Below are 21449 nucleotides of genomic sequence, written 5' to 3'. Positions count from 1 at the left end.
CTATTTTGGCCAAAATTTATACTGCTACATATCATTGCTAAAAATAACAACAAAATGTATATTATTTGGTCTTTGTAAAAGTTAGTCCACAAGCTATGGTGCCAATCTCTGAAAATTGATCACACCTGAAGTACTGACTGCTTATTGAGAGCCTAACAAGCCAGGAAAGTACAAATACCCCCCCAAATGACCCCTTTTTGGAAAGTAGACATTGCAAGGTATTTAGTAAGAGGCATGGGGAGTTTTTTGAAGTTGTAATTTTTTCCCACAATTCTTTGCAAAATCAAGGTTGTTGTTGTTTTTTTTTTTTTCACAAAATGTTTATATTAGCAGGTTATTTCTCACACACAGCATATGAATAGCACAAATTAGACCCCCAAAACATTCTTCTATTCCGTCTGAGTATGGCGATACCACATGTGTGAGACTTTTCCACAGCATGGCCACATACAGAGCACCAGCATGCAGGAAGCACCATCGGGTGTTCTAGGGGCATAAGTTTCAAATCTAATTTGACTACCTATTACACTTTTGTGAGGCACTGTAGTGACATGGATGGTAACTGATGTGCAATGGATGAGCATGAATGGGGATGGCTGTGCATGACTGAGTATGGCTAATTATGGATAGGGGTGGATTGGATGGATGAGTATTGCTATGGATGGCTGAGAAAGGATGGGTATGCTGAGCATGGATGGCTGGAATGGGCACATATCAGTGCTGTGGGCACTACACATCCAGCCTACAGCGCTGCTGCCACTGGAACCAGACATGACACCGATTGGTTTACAAGTGAACATTCCGTCATTTGAGCGGGGCCGGGTCCTCTGGTCCTATGCCCTCCTAGAGTTATCCGACTGCGCTGCACCCGTCATTTGGCTATAGCATTGTTGGCAAGCGGTTAATGTCTGGCAACAAAAGTGAGTACACGCCTAAGTGAAAAATTTTCAAATTGGTCTCAATTAACCATTTTCCCTCCCCTGTGTCATGTGACTCGTTAGTGTAACAAAGTCTCAGGTGTGACTGGGGAGCAGGTGTGTTTTAAATTTGGTGTTATCACTCTCATACTGGTCAATGGAAGTTCAACATGGCACCTCATGGCAAAAAACTCTCTGAGGATCTGAAAAAAAAGAATTGTTGCTCTACATGAAGATGGCCTCGGCTATAAAAAGATGGCCAAGACCCTGAAACTAAGCTGTAGCACGGTGGCCAAGACCATAAAGTGGTTTAACAGGACAGGGTCAGAACAGGCCTTGTCACGGTCGACCAAAGAAGATGAGTGCACATGCTCAGCATCATATCCAGTGGTTGTCTTTTGGAAATGGATGTATGAGTGCTGCCAGCATTGCTGCAGAGGTTGAAGGGATGGGAGGGGGGGGGGGGGGGGGTCAGCCTGTCAGTGCTCAGACCATATTGATTTGCGTGGCTGTCATCCCAGAAGGAAGCCTCTTCCAAAGATGGTGCACAAGAAAGCCTGCAGTTTGCTGAAGACAAGCATACTAAGGACATGGATTACTGGCACCACGTCCTGTGGTCTGATGAGATCAAGTTAAGCTTCTTTTGGTTCAAATGGTGCAAAGCATGTGTGGTAGCAACCAGGTGAGGAGTACAAAGACCTATAAAATGACGGTAACGTGTCGCTAAAAATTGCGTAACTTTACCACCGACGCTGCTCCCGCCCCAGTGTGAAGGGGGCCTTCGTGTTTGGCTGAAACCATTTTATTATCAATCAACTCTGTATTTGTGGATGATGCTAAGCTAAGCAGGGCAATAACTTCTCCGCAGGATGTAGAAACCTTGCAAAAAGATCTGAACATATTAATGAGGTGGGCAGCTACATGATGATAAATGAGGTTCAATGTAGAAAAATGTAAAATAATGCACTTGGGTGGCAAAAATAGGAATGCAATCTATACACTGACTACGTAGAGGCTTCTTTACCATAAGAGCGGCAAGGATGTGGAATTCCCTTCCACAGGCAGTGGTCTCAGCAGGGAGTATTGATAGTTTCAAGAACTATTGTACAATGTAATACTGACATATCTCACACACAGGTTGGACTTGGACTGTATTGTTTCGACCTCGCCTACTATGTAACTATGTAAACTATACATTTATTTTTATGAATGTTGCTGTTGGAGAGCTTTCCTTTCTCCCTGTATAGTAAAATCATGTATGTAGGGCAAAAATGAGGGTAAATCTCAAGGGGAGCCCAGGATAACCATACAGCAGAGGTTCTAATCCTTACCCACTCAATACAAAACAGAAAAATATCTTGGCTATTTTGAAGTGTATTCTGGCGCTGCAACCTCAAACATGTACCGTAATTGCCAATTTTGATGTAAGATGGTATGATTTAGAGCAATCTTTGGCACTTGCCTGTTTATCCTCCTGAATATAAGCTTTAAAGTGGTTGTAACGTTACGTTTTTAATCTTAAAAGAGAAGTATGAGTTTTTTTTTTTTTTTTTTTTTGGATTCATACTTAGGTGGTCTGATGCTACATCTGTCCCCTGGCGTCTATACTCCTATGGTTGTGATAACGCCTGAGTCTGGACTGACTCTGTGACCTCAGCAGAGAGCGAACTTCAGCCTGCTCTCTGCTAAAAACATGTCACAGGAGTGTGAAGCACAGGACAAGTACAGCCAAACTAGCTTTTATGCATTAAGAGAAAAAAAAAAGACTTTAAGGGTAAATTTATTTTTTTATTTTTTTGCAACTACAGGTGAAGTAATGAGAAGTGCTTCTGGAGAGTTTGCTGATGATCCATGCTCCTCTGTTAAGCGTGGGAATATGGTGCGAGCAGCTCGTGCCTTGTTATCAGCTGTTACAAGGCTGCTGATTTTGGCTGATATGGCAGATGTATACAAGTTACTTGTTCAACTAAAAGTGGTAATGCATTTTTATATTATCTTTTTAATAAGTTTTTATTTTTTTTAATTTTTTGTAATAATGTTTCATAATTTTAAACAAAATGTATTTTATTTTTTTAGGTTGAAGAAGGTATCGTAAAATTAAGAAATGCTGGAACAGAGCAAGAATTGGGAATACAATATAAAGCACTGAAAGCTGAAGTAGAAAAGTTAAATTTAATGACTGCAAAACGCCAGCAGGTTGGAAATATAAGCTTCAAGAAGTAATAGGACAGTATTGTTGAGTTCTGAATGTCTGCTCACTTAATTTACTCGTGCTTTGGTTTATCCTCTTAGCCCTGTGCAATAAAAGTATCCACTTTTACTTATGAGCGGTTATTTGTACTACTGGATTCCTTACTGGTTTATCCGCTAGCTGTTTCGAGTCTTAACTTTACTTTTAGCTCCGTTCTTTAACTTTTCTTCATGCATCTTTATATTTTATTCAGCCATTACTGCTCACTTTTTTTCCCCAGATTTTTTTTTTTTGTAGTTCTATGTTTTCTGGTATCTTTTCTTTCCACTTTGGTAGAAGTATATCCTTGTGAGCACAATGGAGTGTGCGCCCTGTCTCATAATTTATTAATAATAATATTGGTATTTGGTCACCAGTTGTGTTTTTTTTATTTTTTTTTTAACTAAAACATATCCATTAAGATCAAAGATCGGCTGTGTCTGGTGGGCTCTGTGCTCCGAAATGCACACACTGCCTTGAAAAAGTATTTATACCCCTTGTAATGTTCCACATTTTGCCATGATACAGCCAGAAATTTAAATTTTATTTTTTGTGATAAACCCTATAATTGTGAAGTAGAAGGAAAATTTACTTTTTTTTTTTTTTTTTTTTTTACAAATGGGAAAAGTGTCGTGTGCATTTGTATTCAGCCCCCCTTTAAAGAGGAAGTAAACCCTTTCAAACCACTTTGACCTACAGGTAAGCCTAGATTAAGGCTTACCTGTAGGTCCAAGCAATACCTCCTAAACCTATATGGTTTAGGAGATATTTGCCCGAAAATGGGCACCGCTGTCTACGGCGCATGCGCCGTAGACAGCGGCGCGCAGGCGCACTAAATGCGGCAAGTCCAAGAATGGATTTGCCTAATTTGTCGACTCCCGTGCGCATGCGCGGGAGTGACGTCATCGCGGCTTCGCCGAATGGCAGCGGCGGAGCTGCGAGACGCGACTCCCGTGCGCATGCGCGGGAGTGACGTCATCGCGGCTTCGCCGCTGTGATTCGTCGGAGCTGCGAGACGCCACCAGCAAGATGGATGCGGCGGACTACAGGGGACAGCGGCGACTTCGCTGGCTCCTGTGTCAGGTAAGTGACACATAATGAGCTACTATGCGATGCATAGTAGTCCATTATGCTTTACCTTTGCAGGAAAAAAAAAGGAAGTAAACCCATTAGGGTTTACTTCCTCTTTAAGCTGATAACCCTAACTAAAATCTAGTGGAACCAGTTGCCCTCGGTCACCTAATTGGTAAAGTCCACCTGTGTGTAATTTAAATCTCAGTATAAATACAGCTGTTCTGTGAAGCTCTCAGAAGTTTGTTAGATAAACTTAGTGAACAAACAGCATCATGAAGGCCGAGGGACACACCAGACAGGTCAGGGATACATTTGTGGAGAAGTTTTTAAAGCAGGGTTAGGTTATAAAAAACATCTCACAGAGCACTGTTCAATCCATTATCTGAAAATGGTAAACCTGCCAAGACATGGCTGTCCACCTAAACTGACAGGCTGGGAAAGGAGCGCATTAAGGAGATGCAGCAAAGAGGAGTTGCAGAGATCCACAGCTCAGGTGGAAGAATCTGTCCACAGGACAACTATTAGTCATGCACTCCATAAATCTGGCCTTTATGGAAGAGTGGCAAGAAGAAAGCCATAAGTCTTTGCAGTTTGTGAGAAGCCTTGTAGGACACAGCAAACATGTGGAAGAAGGGTGCTCTGTTCAAATGAGACCAAAATTGTAACTTTTTGGCCTAACAGCAAAACGCTGTGTGTGGCAGAAACTAACACTGCACATCGCACTGACTGAACACACCACCCCCACCGTGAAACATGGTGTTGGCAGCATCGTGTTGTGGGGATGCTTTTCTTCAGCAGGGACAAGTAAGCTGGTCAGTTGGTGGGAAGATGGAGCTAAATACAGGGCAATCTTAGAAGAAAACCTGTTTAGACTTGAGACACCAGCAGGACAATGACCCTAAACATACAGCCAGAGCTATAATGGAATGGTTTAGATCAAAGCATATTCATGTGTATGGCCCAGTCAAAGTTCAGACCTAAGTCCAATTGAGACTCAGACTGGGGCTGAATAAAAATGCACGCCACCCTTTTAACATATTTATTTGTAAAACATTTTTGAAAATCATTTATCGTTTTCCTTCCACTTCACAATTATGTGCCACTTTGTTGGTCTATCACATAAAATCACAAAAAAATACATTTGACTTTGGTTGTAACATGACAAAATGTGGAAAATTTCAAGGGGTATGAATACTGTGTATGCATGTACAGTGGGGCAAAAAAATATTTAGTCAGCCACCAATTGTGCAAGTTCTCCCACTTAAAAAGATGAGGACTAGAATTGCCATCATAGGTATACCTCAACTATGAGAGGCAAAAAGCGAAAACAATTCCAGACAATCGCATTGTCTGATTTTTGAAAGAATTTATTTACAAATTATGGTGACAAATAAGTATTTGGTCAATATCAAAAGTTCACCTCAATACATTGATATATAGCCTTCGTTGACAATGACAGAGGTCCAACGTTTTCTGTAAGTCTTCACAAGGTTGTCACACACTGTTGCTGGTATGTTGGCCCATTCCTCCATGCATATCTCCTCCTAGAGCAGTGATGTTTTGGGGCTGTTGCTGGGCAACACGGACTTTCAACTCCCTCCAAAGGTTTTCTATGGAGTTGAGATCTGGAGCCTGGCTAGGCCACTCCAGGACCTTGAAATGCTTCTTATGAAGCCACTCCTTCGTTGCCCGGGTGGTGTGTTTGGGATCATTGTCATGCTGAAAGACCCAGCCGCGTTTTCATCTTCAATGCCCTTGCTGATGGGAGGAGGTTTGCACTCAAAATCTCACGATACATGGCCCCATTCATTCATCATCAGTTGTCCTCTTCCCTTTTGCAGAGAAACAGCCCTAAAGCATGATGTTGCCACCCCCATGCTTCACAGTAGGGAAGGTGTTCTTTGGTTGCAACTCTGCATTCTCTTTCCTCCAAACATGACGAGTTGTGTTTCTACCAAACAGTTCTACTTTGGTTTCATCTGACCATATGACATTCTGCCAATCTTCTTCTGGATCATCCATATGCTCTCTAGCAAACCTCAGAGGGGCCCGGACATGTACTGGCTTAAGCAGGGGGACACATCTGGCACTACAGGATCTAAGTCCTTGGCGGCATAGCGTGTTACTGATGGTAGCCTTTTTTACGTTGGTCCCAGCTCTCTGCAGATCATTCCCTGGGTCCCACCGTGTGGTTCTGGGATTTTTGCTCACCGTTCTTGTGATCATTGTGACCCCACGGGGTAAGATCTTGCGTGGAGCCCCAGATTGAGGGAGATTATCAGTGGTCTTGTATGTCTTCCATTATCGAATTATTGCTCCCACAGTTGATTTCTTCACACCAAGCTGCTTGCCTATTGCAGGTTCAGTCTTCCCAGCCTGGTGCTGGTCTACAATTTTTTTGTTTCTGGTGTCCTTCAACAGCTCTTTGGTCTTCACCATAGTGGAGTTTGGAGTGTGACTGTTTGAGGTTGTGGTCAGGTGTCTTTTATACTGATAAGTTCAAACAGGTGCCATTAATACAGGTAATGAGTAGAGGAGCCTCTTAACCGCTTGAGCCCCGGACCATTTTGGCTGGCCAAAAACCAGAACGCTTTTTGCGATTCGGCAATGCGTCGCTTTAGCTGACAATCATCTATGCGGTTTTTATTTTTTGCGCTATAAACAAAGTGCGCCAATTTTGCTATAATATCCCCAAAAATTATATAAAAGCATTTTATCCCTCAGTTTAGGTGGATACGTGTTCTTCTACATATGTGTTAAAAAAAAAAAAAAAAACGCAATAAGCATATATTGATTGGTTTGTGCACAAGTTTTATAGCGTCTACAAAATAGGGGATCGTCTTTTTATGGGATTTTTTATTTTTATTTTTTTTATCGTGATTGCGACCTTATGGGGGACACGGACAATTTTGACACATTTTTGGGACCATTGGCATTAATACAGCGATCAGTGCGATTTTAAAATGACTGATTACTGTAAAAAGTCACTGGCAGTGAAGGGGTTAATATGTGTCCTAGGGAGTGTTCTAACTGAAGGGGGATGGGACTATGCAGGGAAACTAACAGATAGCTGTTCATACTCTGTATGAACAATCTGTCAGTTCACTGCTCAGAGAACCGGAAACTGTGTTTACACACCCAGCTCCCGGTTCTCTGTGTCCCCCGATCGATTGCAGGAGCCCGGCGGGCACTCGCAATAGCTCGGGGAGCAAGCGCGCCCCCCCCCCCCCCCCCCCCAGTAGCCGTTTATACTACCGACGTAGCATAACAGAGATTCAGAGATTTGCACAGCCGAGCCATGCTGCCGCAGTCCAACTGCTGCGGCTGTTCGGCTAGCAGTTAAAGAAGATACAGGTCTGTGAGAGCCAGAAATCTTGCTTGTTTGTAGGTGACCCAATACTTATTTTCCACCATAATTTGCAAATTATTTTTAAAAATCAGACAATGTGCTTTTCTGGGTTTGATTCCACTTTGTCTCTCATAGTTGAGGTATACCTATGGTGACAATTACAGGCCTCTCATCTTTTTAAGTGGGGGAACTTGCACAATTGGTGGCTGACTAAATACTTTTTTTGCCTCACTGTGATATAGTGGATCTAGTCTACACACTCTTGTTAAAGGACAAGTATAGCCTGAGCTTGTTTGGCTGGGCTTCTCCTATGGGTCACAGGAGTGCAATTTATACTTTGTATTTATTTATTTTAAATGTCAGGTTTCTGTGATGTAAAAAAATTGGGACAAAAATAAACCATTTCAGAACTTTTTTTTTTTTTTTCCACCTTTTTTTGAATGTGACCTATAAACTGTACAACTCAATTGAACAACAAACTGAAATCTTTTAGCTGGTGGGAAGTAAAAATAAACAACTAAAATAATAATGTTGCATAAGTGTGCACAACCTTAAACTAATACTTTGTTGAAGCACCTTTTGATTTTTATTACAGCACTCAGGGTATGAATATCAGCATGGTACATCTTGACTTGGTCATATTTGCCTACTCTTCTTTGCAAAAACACTCCAAATCTGTCAGCTTGTGAGGGCATCTCCTGTGCACAGCCCTCCAGATCACCCCACAGATTTTCAATCTGATTCGGGTCTGGGCTCTGGCTGGTCTATTCCAAAACTTTTAATCTTCTGGTTGGGCCATTCCTTTGTTGATTTTGGATGTATGCTTTGGGTCGTTGTCATGCTGAAAGATGAAGTTCCTCTTAATGTTCAGCCTTCTAGCAGAAGCCTGAAGGGTTTGTACTAATATTAACCGGTATTTGGAACTGTTAATAATTCCCTGTACCTTGACTTGGGCAAAATGGGCCCCCAAAGCATGATGCTGCCACTACTATGCTTCAGCGTGGGGGGTGTTATTTTAGTGATGTGGAGTGTTGTTTTTGTGTCCCACATCTTTTGTAATTATGGCCAAAAAGTTTAACCTTCTTTTTTTTTTTTTTTTTTTTTTTTCTTTTTCCCATCTTACCATAACGCATTGTTCTACATGCTTTTGGGAGATTTCAGATGTGTGTTTGCAAAATTTAGCCAGGCTTAAATGTTTTAGGCTTCAGTCTTGTCACTCTACCCCATAGCCTGGACTTCTGAAGAATACAGGGTATTGTAGTCACATGTGCTACACAGCCATTACTTGACAAATATTCCTGCAGCTCCTTTAATGGTGCTGTAGACCTCTTGGCAGCCTACCTGACCAGTTTTCTTGTCTAGTCAATTTTGGAGGGAAGTCCAGTTCTTGGTAATGTCCACTGTGCCATATTTTCTCCACTTGATTATGACTGTGTTCCATGGTATATCTAATGCCTTGGAAATTCTTTTGTACCCTGACTGATACGTTTTTAACAACGAGATCCCTCTAATGCTTTGGAAGCTTTCTGGACCATGGCTTTTGTTGTAGGATATGACTAAGAAAATGCCAGGAAAGACCTACTAGAACAGCTGCACTTTTATTTGAGGTTTTTGCATCAACTAATTTGAGTAAAACTGAAGATTTTGTAATCCAAGTTATATTAACCTTAGTTTCACTTAATGAGCTAAACAAATGTTTTATAAAACTCAGTTTTGTCAATTTTGGATATTTTGGGCTATTTTTTACTTTTCAAAAGGCTGCTAAACATTGGGGGTGTGAAACAGCCCAAGCGGCTGAACAGCCGTGATGATCGTTCTTATTATGTAGGGAATAGCTGGCTGAAAAAGCCGATCTCTGATGCCTGTAGCTGTAGGCAATATTCAGATATACCTGCACAGATTCAAGGATGTCATATGACGGTGGGCAGGAACAGTGTAAAAATAAAAGGTAAAATGGGGAATAAATCTTTTTTTAAACGACTCCTATGGAGAGTTTTAAGGGTAAAAGTTTTGCCATTCCGCGAGAGCAATTTGAAGCCTGACATGGCGGGTGTCAATTTACTTGGCATAACATTATCTTACACAGTTAAATAAAAAAATAAAAAAATGGGCTAACTTTACTGTTGTCGTGTTTTTAAGAAAAGGTGCATTTTTTCCAAAAAAAAGGTGCCTCTGTTATGTCTGTATTTTATACTTCCACGTATAGTTTTTTTTTTATTTTATTTTTTTTCCCTTTTTAATATTTTCTGCCCATTGTGTTGCAGGAGTTGAAAGATATTGGCCACCGGGATCAGATGGCTGCAGCTCGTGGAATCCTGCAAAAAAATATTCCTATCCTTTACACTGCTTCCCAGGCTTGTTTGCAGCATCCTGATGTAGCAGCCTACAAAGCAAACAGAGATTTGATCTACAAACAGCTTCAGCAAGCAGTCACTGGAATCTCAAATGCAGCTCAAGCCACATCATCTGAGGAAATTACTTCCCAGAATGGAGGAGGAGAGCTGGCTATTGCACTAAACAATTTTGATGTGAGTCTTTATATAAAGTTTATGTGTGTGTGTGTGTGTGTGTGTGTGTGTCTGTCCTTTTTTTTATTTTTTATTTTTTTTATTTTTTTTTTATTTTGTTGGTTGCACTCCAAAAGAAGCACTTTCCAGGAACTCGAAAGAGTACACTTTAGGGCTCCCAACCACTTTGTATTCATCAACAAAAGTACTTTTTACACAAGGTTTACTCATGGAGGATTTCTTATTTTTTTTTTTTCCTGTGTGATGCTAAGTTGGGAGCATTTTATGATCGTTGTCAAGCTAATAACTAAACAAACCTAAATTATGCATTTAAGGAAATGAGACACATGTGCACTGACATTCTGCTTAACCTTTTCATGACTAAGCCTTTTTGTGACATTTGGTGTTTACAAGTTTAAAATCCATATTTTTTGCTATAAAATTACTTGGAACCCCCAAACATTATTTTATATATATATATATATATTATAATATAATTTTTTTTTTTTCTTTATAGCAGAGAATCTAGAGAATAAAACGGCGATTGTTGCAATAGTATTTGTGCAGCGGTGTTTTTTTAAACGCAGCTTTTTGGGAAAAGGGAACACTCATGAATTAAAAAAAAAAAAAAAAAAACTTAGTTATCCCAATTTTTTTTTAAATAAAAACCGCAGAGGTCATCAAATACCACCAAAAAAAAGCTTTGTGGGGAAAAAAGAACATACATTTTTTTTTTTTTGTGTACAGAGTTGCACGACCATGCTTTTGTCAGTTAAACAGAAACGGTGCCGTATTGCAAAAAAATGGCCTGGTCATTGAGCAGCCAAATCATCTGGGGCTGAAGTGGTTAAGAGCAATCAGAGTGTGGCGTTTGATAATTAGATTATGAAATGTTTTCCTTCTTTCCTTAAAAGCTGTGTTAAACCCAAAACCAAACAAAGGAACAAAACTGTTGTAACTGTTTTAGTGCTAGCTGGCATTTGCTGTCTTCAATTTGTTAGATGCACGAACATATTTAGATACATGAACAACAGATAAACCAAGAGCATGATATGCTTGAAACTGTTACTTTGTTTCTCTACATGTAATTTTAAAAATGTGTTGGAACTGCCTGACTTTAGACTTGTATATAGGAGGTGGAATGTGGGTTATCTTCCTGTTGCGTAGACACACCATTGACCTAAGGAAAAAGTACTGTTCTCTGTTGGTTTGTGTGTATGTCTACGTTTTTTCTAATGTTACTGACTTTTTCCCACCTTATTTTAAATGTTATAGAAACAAATCATTGTAGACCCTCTTGGCTTCAGCGAAGAGAGATTCAGACCATCTCTGGAAGAACGATTGGAGAGTATTATAAGTGGTGCTGCTTTGATGGCTGACTCCTCCTGCACTCGTGATGATCGTCGGGAAAGAATTGTAGCAGAGTGTAATTCAGTTCGACAGGCATTACAGGATCTTCTCTCGGAGTACATGGGAAATGTAAGGTTCTGTTTCAGCATTATTCACTTCTAAAACCATTTGAGGAAGTCCTTCTACTAACCTATTGAGATTTATGCAGAAGCAATTTGAGAAAAAGTGGTATGGTGGGGGAAAAGGGAGATGTTGGGATAGATTACTGGGTGTTCTATACAGCTTCATTTTATCAAAGTGGAACTATTGTGTATATTCTATATGACCTGTGTAGATTCATCAAAGACCTTTAAGGTTTAAAGAGGAAGTAAACCCTGATGGGTTTACTTCCTCTTTTTTTCCCTGCAAAGGTAAAGCATAATGGACTACTATGCATCGCATAGTAGCTCATTATGTGTCACTTACCTGACACAGGAGCCAGCGAAGTCGCCGCTGTCCCCTGTAGTCCGCCGCATCCATCTTGCTGGTGGCGTCTCGCAGCTCCGACGAATGACAGCGGCGAAGCCGCGATGACGTCACTCCCGCGCATGCGCACGGGAGTCGCGTCTCGCAGCTCCGCCGCTGCCATTCGGCGAAGCCGCGATGACGTCACTCCCGCGCATGCGCAAGGGAGTCGACAAATTAGGCAAATCCATTCTTGGACTTGCCGCATTTAGTGCGCCTGCGCGCCGCTGTCTACGGCGCATGCGCCGTAGACAGCGGTGCCCATTTTCGGGCAAATATCTCCTAAACCATATAGGTTTAGGAGATATTGCTTGGACCTACAGGTAAGCCTTAATCTAGGCTTACCTGTAGGTCAAAGTGGTTTGAAAGGGTTTACCTTCCTCTTTAATAACCTTGTTAAGAATATGCATAGGATTTCAGTATTTTAAAAGTTGCATATTGGAACACCTGGTACAAGCTACCAATTTAGGCACTCAGTTCTGGTTTACTTTTCTCAAGTCAAGAAAAACACCACAAAGGATATAGCACTTTTTTAAGGCTACTAAAAATATTTATTGGATATATAATAAAAATAAAAAAAAGCAGTACAAAACCCAGAACACACCATTGTAATATTCTCCTCACATCCCTATCTCCCAAACCTCCACCCCTGTACCCAAGTTCCCACCCCACGCCACTAGCTAGAACAGGGTGGACCAGGTTTACATATCCCATTGTTTCATCATTATTCATGTCTCTTAGGTCCATTTCAGTTTTTTGACTTGGCATATTAGCCAAAGAGACTGTAATAGCTGGGTATGTAGCATCCACTACCTGGTCTCCTTTTTTTTTTTTTTGGATGCATTGCTGTCTAGCCATTGATAAATTAGCCACTTCAAACACCTATGTGTAGCAGTTATTGCACAGCACTGTATCCTGCATAGGGTGCTCACCTTGGTGCAATGCATTGTTAACCACGGTGCTATACAGGCTCAGGACCGTAGTTTACCACAATGGAATCCAGTTCTTGATAGCCACTGTGAGGGGTGAAGTCTGGACTTGGTAGTCTAGGATTATGCACAAGTAAGTGTTTTCTCTTATGTTTATTGGACACAGCTTATTCATATTGTCGTAGGGAATGGGGTTATAGCACTACCTACAGGAGTAGGACACTAGGCCAAAAATAAACTCAGCAACACCTATGGGCAGTCCTAGCTGGTATAAAACCCCCTCTGCTACAGACATCCTGTGTTTTTTTTTTTTTTTTTTTTTTTTTTTTTTTTTTGCCTAGTTTCAGGCGTAAGGACCTGGCTCTCAGCTGGTACCTTTTTTTATTTTTTTATTTTTTTTTTATTTAATTTTATTTTTTTCTGCGGGGATCTGCAATCAAGCGATGGGCTGTATGATCTATATCCAGTGGTCACCCCAGTCTGGCCGTTGAGAGCCCAGAGGCAGGCCAGCGAGTTGAACGTTGTACTTCGGTGGCGAGGCAGATCTGTCTGTGGAAAGCTTACCCACACCTCTGCGGATTGGTAGTTTCCCCCTCTCCTCCAGGTGCAGCGCAGACACGGGTTCTCCTTGAGACTGTCCTCGCATCTAGGCTCCCCCTCCCTACTTTGTGCTGGATTTCCCCCTTTTGGTCTTTTTGTGCCTGGATGGGCTTGTTCCCTGTCCTGCTTTGCTGCTGGCAGAGCCTGGGCTATCTGGGATGGGGTGGGCGCTAGGGACCTCTGTTTCCAGATACCTGGCTTCCCCCTGCGGGAAATATGTCACAGGGTGGGGGCTATTTTTCCCTGAGGTCTGTACACCTCATGGTTCTTGGTCCCAGTGGCCATTTTGTTGTAGTCCGGGCTGCTTGCATTTTCACTTCTCTTGTGTGCAGTGCCTTGGATACTGCAAGCATGCTTTTTTTGGCCTGTAGCCATTTCCTCTTGGCAGCTATTTTCTGGTGGACCAACTTGCAAAGTATGTACTGTGGAGGGCAGTGACTGCTCCTGCCTTTGGCACCTCCTCTGTTTTCCCCTCTTGTGGATTCCTAGGCTTCCTCTTTCCAGGCGCACTGCACGTGGGCTCTGCTTGCTCTTCTGAAGGCCTGCTGTCAGTGCTTATCCCATGGTGTAGAAAACAAAGGGTGTCTCAAACAGATGGAGACAGAAAAAAGTGGGGCTTACTGAAAAACAATCCACATAGCGAGTCTCAAATTATCACAAAAATATGAATATTTATTTGGTATATACACAACATGTATCAAAAATGAGATAAAAACCAAGTAGCAGACTAGACCTGATATATATTGCCGACTAGTACACATGGGCTAGTACTAGACAACCACAGACAGAAAGGGGGGGACAGATCAACATGTGTAGTGGCTAGCACTCTCACCTAGCAGTAAGAAGGGTTGCTGGTTCAAATCCCAACCACAACACTACCTGCCTGGAGTTTGCATGTTCTCCCTGTGCCTGCGTGGGTTTCCTCCAGGTATTCTGGTTTCCTCCCACTCTCCAAAGACATGCAGGCTTCTGTCCAAAATTTACCCTAGTATATGAATGGGGACCTTGGATTGTGGGCTCCTTGAGGGTAGGGACCAATGTGAGTGTGCAATGTACAGGGATAGGGGTAGACACTCACTCATGTTGAACTGGATGGACTAGTGTCTTTATTCAACCTTACTAACTATGAAACTATGTAACACAAAAACGTCCGGACGCCAAAAGAAGACGTCAGTTCCTGCCCGGACGCTACGTGATGACGTCATTCCCCCATCGGAGCAGGCAAGTCTGTTCACTGAGAGGAAGAGCCTGATAATGTGATCGTCACAACAGGAGGGAACGGACTAGACGTGGATGTTTATAGATAGTCTATGGACACCGCTGCTTACACTTTGTGACGGAAGTATCCAGACACAGCAGTTTGGGCCGATTCAATACCCGCTGGATTTCCTTCAATCACGCCATGGATGTTCTAAGGATTCAGTGATAAGTACACACCGGAACAGACAAACGTACTGTTCATAGCACTAACTGGTATTCACCTGTCTCCTGGAATGGTAATGTATGGCGTTTATGTGATATGGCTGTAATACATCAGGAGACTATATGATCTTGCTCCTTGCCAGCTGGATACCGTTGATCTATTGCATATAGGTTGATACCCTTTGCAAAGAGAATTCTGGACTTCCAGCTTTTTTCCAGTCTCAGCAATGGCTATATATAGGATGATGCCATTTGTTCACGCTCTACAGGGTATTCAGTTCACTCTTACTTTTTATACTAGATGTGCATACCATACAGGCTTAGTCCTCATTAAATTATATATGGAAAGAATAGGGCCCAGGGCGCTACCTCAAATTTTGTGAGCTATATCGTTATTAAAGGGTTCTCCAAAACCAACTATTCCCCAGAAAATATAACCTACAGAGGAAACAAACCCTCTGGATGAAGGGGAGACAGTCATGCTATGCCTCCTCTAATGTTGAAAAACACAAGGAAAAACATACAGTGAGTGTCCTCTCACACTGAATTAGATATATTAGGTTATAATGTCCAATATGGACATCAAATCATGTACATGAAATTTACCCTGTATTAGTGCACACCATACACTCTAAATAGGCTAAGATTGAACACGCCGTCCTATATGTTCACACTACCACATAATATATAAGGCAATTACAGAGTATCGAGATGAATTGAACAAATGGAAGATAAATAAAAGATGATAAAAAATATAATATATAAAATAAAAAATAATAAAAGTATCAAATATCAAAAATAGTGTATATATACGTGCAAATACTCCATAAGGAAGCTCCTCAATCAACCAACTAATCCACGATATGTATACGAGAAAAATGAGCAACATCCAACATTAATCAAAGTTAGTGCAAAACCATATATCTCCTGTGTCCATAAAGTGCAAAGAACATGTGCAAAATTTTTTTTTTTTTATATGTGCCACATGGGAAAAAAAAAAAAAAAATATATATATATATATATATATATATATATATATATATATATATATATATATATATATATATATATATATATATATATATATATATATATATATATATATATATATATATATATATATATATATATATATATATACGTGTGCTGAGTCAGTATGTGTCGGTTCACAGGAACTATGAGGTAGATCGAAGGTAATCAAACAGCTTAAAGGTGACTTTAGTGCTTGATCAAGGTAATCCAGTGACTTCCGTGCTCACCCGATCGGGTCCCCACTCGCCAAATCCCTGCACCCCAAAGGGGTCAAGTGCATGTAGTCCCTCCGTATCCGGTTTTCTCCGTTCAGCTCGACCTCCTCCTTTCACTGCTCTGTATTCTTTATGCGCAGGATAATCCCCTTTATGATTATGGCTTCTGGCAATATGATGGATCCTCAGAACAAAAAGCAGCTCCCATGGTGCAGTATTTTTAATCCCCAAGATTAATTTATTAAGTCCACAAATCAATCAAATAAATTGTACAAAAAACACCAAATTAAAAATGCAAAAAAAGATTAGTTCCAAAACACGATACGAGCGCTAGATCTGTGACCCGGAAGTGACGTAGTATGTGTGGCTCCATCGTATGCGTTTTGTCATTGATGTCCTTGGCGTATCGGGTTTTTGAACTATCGGGTCCTGCCTAGCAGTTTTATGTACGATGTGAGTATTTGCATATTCCAGTACATGGGCCAGTAGTGGGTGTATAACGCTGGTGAACAGTGCCACCATTGGACGCCACTGAGACCTGATAGGTGCTTTTGTAATTGGTCTTCACTAACTGTTTTTGTTGTTGTTGGCCGCAATATTTTTTAATCTGTATTTATTTTTATTTTTTTTTGTGTTTTTTGTACAATCTGTTTGATTTGTGGACTTTTTAATAAATGAATCTTGGTGATTAAAAATACTGTACCATGGGAGCTGCTTTTTGTTCTTGCTGAGGATCCATCATATCGCCAGAAGCCATAATCATAAACGGGATTATCCTGCGCATAAAGAATACTGAGCAGTGAAAGAAGGAAGTCAAGCTGAACAAAGAAAACCGGATACTGAGGGACTACATGCACTTGACCCCTTTGGCGTGCAGGGATTTGGTGAGTGGGGACCTGAGCGGGTGAGCACTGAAATCACTGGATTACCTTGATCAAGCACTAAAGTCACCTTTAATCTGTCTGATTACCTTCGATCTACCTCATAGTTCCTGTGAACTGACACATACTGACTGAGCACATTATTTATATAGATATAGATTTTTTATTTTATATATTTTTTATAATTTTTTTTTTTATCATCTTTTATTTATCTTCCATTCGTTCAATTCATCTCGATACTCTGTAATTGCCTTATATAATATTATGTGGTAGTGTGAACATATAGGATGGCGTGTTCAATCTTAGCCTATTCATGTAGATGATTTTAGGTCCACATTGGACATTATAACCTAATATATCTAATTCGGTGTGAGAGGACACTCACTGTATGTTTGTTTTTTCCTTGTGTTTTTCAACATTAGAGGAGACATAGCGTGACGGTTTCCCCTTCCCCCAGAGGGCTTTTTCCTCCTGAAGGTTATATTTTCTGGGGAATAGTTGGTTTTGGAGATCCTTTTTAATACCTATATAGCTCACAAAATTTGAGGTAGCGCTCTGGGCCCTAATCTTTCCATATATAATACTTGTATATCAACAGTCTTTTTTTGGGGCTGTAGATATTTAGGGCGGCAGCAACCACTTTCCTTTTGAGGAATCGCTTTGGAAGAAGTGGACCTTCCTGCTTCCACCAAGATTCCAGTGGAGGAGAGTCCCTCCTTTTAAGGATTTGGCTGACAGAAAGGCAAAGTCTGTTTGTGCTATGTTTACTATTGCCCGTTTGGCAATATGGACTGTTTTTTGGCCACTACCTTGGTATCCCAAATGCTCACTGAATAGGCTAAGATTTTGCGCCATGGCCTTGGTAGTGAGCAAGTTCCTCCTGCTTACATAGTTTCATAGTAAGTCTGGTTCAAAAAAGATACAAGTCCATCTAGTTCAACCAGTAAACTGGAAATTGTATGGAACTGGCGGACCAGTTAGTCCAGAAGCTGCAGTTTGTGTATGTTGCTTCTTTAGATTTGACCCCTTTTTTTGCTTTCCAAGCTTTCTCAATGCCTTGACGCTTACTGTGGCTCAAATGTTGGTCTGTGGACCAAACCTATAAGATGGCTCTAGTCGAGTTTGCCTTTCCAAGGCGACCACCTGTTTTCTACTCTGGATGACATAATTAAGAATCCACGGCAGAAAAGGGCTCCTTTCTTCCACAGTCTAAGAAGGGGAAAGAGCCCCGTTGTAAGCGCGACCCCCGTCTTTTTTCTGCACACTAAAATCTTTCATTCTCCCCAGAGCTGCAGAAAAGGGAAACAAATCCTTCAAGCCCTCCCCAGGAGGTTCCACTTGTCCCTGGTCTGGAAAACCTACCAGGCACGCGGACAAGTCCTCTGCAGAATTAGTTTGCCCCCTCCCGTGTCCAACGTGGGGCGATTTCTTGCTGGTTTGCGGCCCTGTGGACCTCCTTAAATCGATAGTAAATTAGGAAATTAAAGAAACCTTTTTTTTTTTTTCTGCAAGGCAATGTTCTAATGTGCTAGTATGCATCAGGGGCTGCAGCTGCATGAGTGACACATGGCTCTGAAAGAGTGACACAGGCATGCCATTCCTTCAGAGCGCTTGTGCCCGTGATGTCACCAGTGGCTACACAAGCAGATATATCCTAAACTGTGTACGTTTAGGAGATATTTACAGTACTAACAGGTAAGCCTTATTATAGGCTTACCTGTAAGTAAAGCATAAACAAATCCACTTTACTGTGCTTTAATTTCTAACTGGTGGGTCCATGAGGTGATCCTATCCAGGTATAAGACACTTTCACTCATCTGTAAAGGTTTTTCCTTTCCATTATGCGTGTCCTTCCGAATCACCTGCAGGCTACTCCAGAGGGTAATCACCCTGGTTCCAGCGGTTTTATCCCAACCGGTTTATGGCACCTAAAGAAGGAATGCAGGGTTAGCCTGATTCTGGATCTCAAGGCCCTGAATTGCTTTGTGTGGCTGCAAAAGTTCAAGGTTGAATCCATTCAGTCTGTGGTGCTATCTCAGGGGGATTTCTGGGCCTCTATCGACATCAAAGATGCCTTCCTGCACATTACGATTTGTGCCCAGCACCAACATTTCCTCCACTTTGCGGTTGGAGAGGCACATTTTCAGTTCTTAGTGCTGCCCTTTGGTCCTGCCTCCTGCTGCTCTGGGCTGGCCTTGGTTCTGGCGTTGCTGCGACAGCAGGGGATTGCTGGGATTGGTTATCTGGAGGACCTCCTCTTAAAGGCAGAGTCGTTCTCAGCATTAAGGGACGACATGGTGATCACGATCCATATCTTGCAGGAGTTCGGTTGACTTCTGGACTACCACAAATCTGTCCTGACCCCAACCTGGAAGCTGGAATATCCACTGTGTGAAATCAACTAGGTCTGCGGTGGTGCACTCCCAACATGGATCTTTTGGCATCTCGGCTCAACAGAAAAGTGCCAAGGTTCGTGGCAGGGTCGCCAGTATCTCCTCCTTTTACGCTTTCCCCCTCCAATGTTCTTCCCCTGCCTGTTGCACAGGATAGAGGCAGAAGGACTTCAGGTCTTACTGTTGGCCCCCTGGATGACCCTTGGAGGCTGCCTCTCAGGGAGGATCTGCTGGCCCAAGGACCGATCTTCCAGCCTGCTTTACCATACCATTGCTGGCTTTGATAGCTTGGCTTTGACGATTGGGCTACAGTGTCTTTTTGGAGGTCAGACTCTTTGTGATCAGATGGGCAGATGGTGGTCCAGACCTACACCCTTAAGGGTCAGGTTTCTCCCTTTCCTGTAATAGTGCACTCTACTCGGGTGCTTGGTACCTCCTTGGGCCTTCTATCATTGGGCATCTGTGTCAAGTTTGCAAGGCGGCTACCTGGTCGTCTGTTGCACACCTGCACTAAGTGGATGTTTTGGCCACAAAGTTTGCAGGTCGCTGTTTTGAGGGGTCTGTTCCCCCTTGGGGGGGCGGGGAAGAGTATATTTCTGGTTGGACTCATTTTTGGGCTGGTGTTTTGTATTTTCTTTTCTTTTCCTCGCCCCTGACTTTTAACCTAACTTTTGACACTTTTGTGGGACGTCCCCATGGTCAAGGATATACAGAAGCTGTGTTGGTCAATAAAAAGAACTTTTATTTTTATTTTTCCACTGACTGACACGGCACCCACCCCTCTGTGTGGGTTTGCTGCTTCGGACATTGCTTATTACTAAACTGGATGCCTATACCAGATAAGGGAGTTTAATACCCAGCTAGGACTGCCCATAGATGTTGCTATGTTTTTCTGCCTAGTGTCCTACTCCTGTAGGTGGCACTATAACCCCATGGTCGAGAATATGAAACGGCTGTGTCCATTAAGGTACTTGGGGATTTTATAGTGAGTAACAAAGTCCTGTTTTTCTTGGCCTTACTGTAAAATGTAGACTATGTTCGGAATGTATTCACCTTGGATCTCAGGTTGATTGCCAGGTGTGTTATATCAAACCACCTGTCGCACACTTATCACTACTTTCGCCTAGAGCCTTTTAAAAGGTAAGCATGCACTTCCTCCCACCCTTTTTGCCATGAGGATATGCTACAGGACAGTCTTCACCCACATTGCTGCATACGCCTTCTCGCACGTTTACACCATATCCACACCCTTTTTCCACAAGTACTCTGATGGGGATTACTGCCGCCTTCGAAGATTTGTTGCAGGATGGTCTACACCTCGGTTACTGCATATTTCTTCCAGACACTTGTACTGTATTTCCTACATCCTACTCCATGAGTACACCACAGAATTATACTCTCACTTGTAGCTATGGCGGAGACCAGGCGAAAAGGGAGCCGGTTGAAAACAGCAGGGGAATATTCGCTCTGCCAAAAGAACTGCACAACACTCTCACTCAGATTAATGACGCACCCCTTACGCAAGAGCAGAGCACAGTTTTAACACTGGTATCAGCATTTGATTCTAGCTCTGTTTCAGGCATATAACAAGTGGCCTGCTTGACAAAAGCAGAATATCTTAATCGTAGAGTCCAGGCTACAACTTATTTATACACCATGGGTATAAATATCTTAAGGCTCATATCATAAAGCGAGCAGACGTCCCCCTGAGAATCATCCACTATACCCCCACCTCTTTCTGAGAAAGCCCCAGTTTCATGCTACTGTCTATTGGGGATGGACCTCTTCTTAAGGGAAACCAGTTAATAATTTTTTTTTTTTTTTCTTTCGTCTTCTGATTCCTCAATTAACCCTCGCGATCATCTGCCTACACATAAACAGTTTATTTGGATTGGTGCAACCTCATTAAAACCTTGGGAGCTGTACCTGGACCCCACGTGGGGACAGCCTGTAATGTTTCAGGCACTGGATCCTGTGTGGAGCACTCAGCTTTGCACTTGGTGAAAAGTGTTGAGTTAGCCACAAGGTGCTACACAAGTCCATGGC

At 42.0% G+C, this 21449-nt stretch overlaps 1 protein-coding gene across 1 annotated transcript in view; it reads left to right on the top strand.

The window, feature by feature from the left end:
• CTNNA1 (catenin alpha 1) overlaps positions 1 to 21449 on the top strand; it is a 185718-nt gene that overhangs the window by 44200 nt on the left and 120069 nt on the right. The window contains exons 4-7 of the mRNA XM_077473713.1: positions 2726 to 2892; positions 2994 to 3113; positions 9835 to 10098; positions 11353 to 11556. Coding sequence (XP_077329839.1) covers positions 2726 to 2892; positions 2994 to 3113; positions 9835 to 10098; positions 11353 to 11556 — 755 coding nt within the window. The remainder of the gene's footprint in view (positions 1 to 2725; positions 2893 to 2993; positions 3114 to 9834; positions 10099 to 11352; positions 11557 to 21449) is intronic.

The sequence above is a fragment of the Lithobates pipiens genome, unplaced genomic scaffold (genome assembly GCF_037356315.1).
Source record: "Lithobates pipiens isolate NorthernLeopardFrog02 unplaced genomic scaffold, aLitPip1_a1.2 Scaffold_8, whole genome shotgun sequence".
In the NCBI taxonomy this organism is placed as follows: Eukaryota; Metazoa; Chordata; class Amphibia; order Anura; family Ranidae; genus Lithobates; species Lithobates pipiens.
Note: the sequence above shows the minus strand (reverse complement) of the source record. Positions and strands in the feature narration are given on the sequence as shown.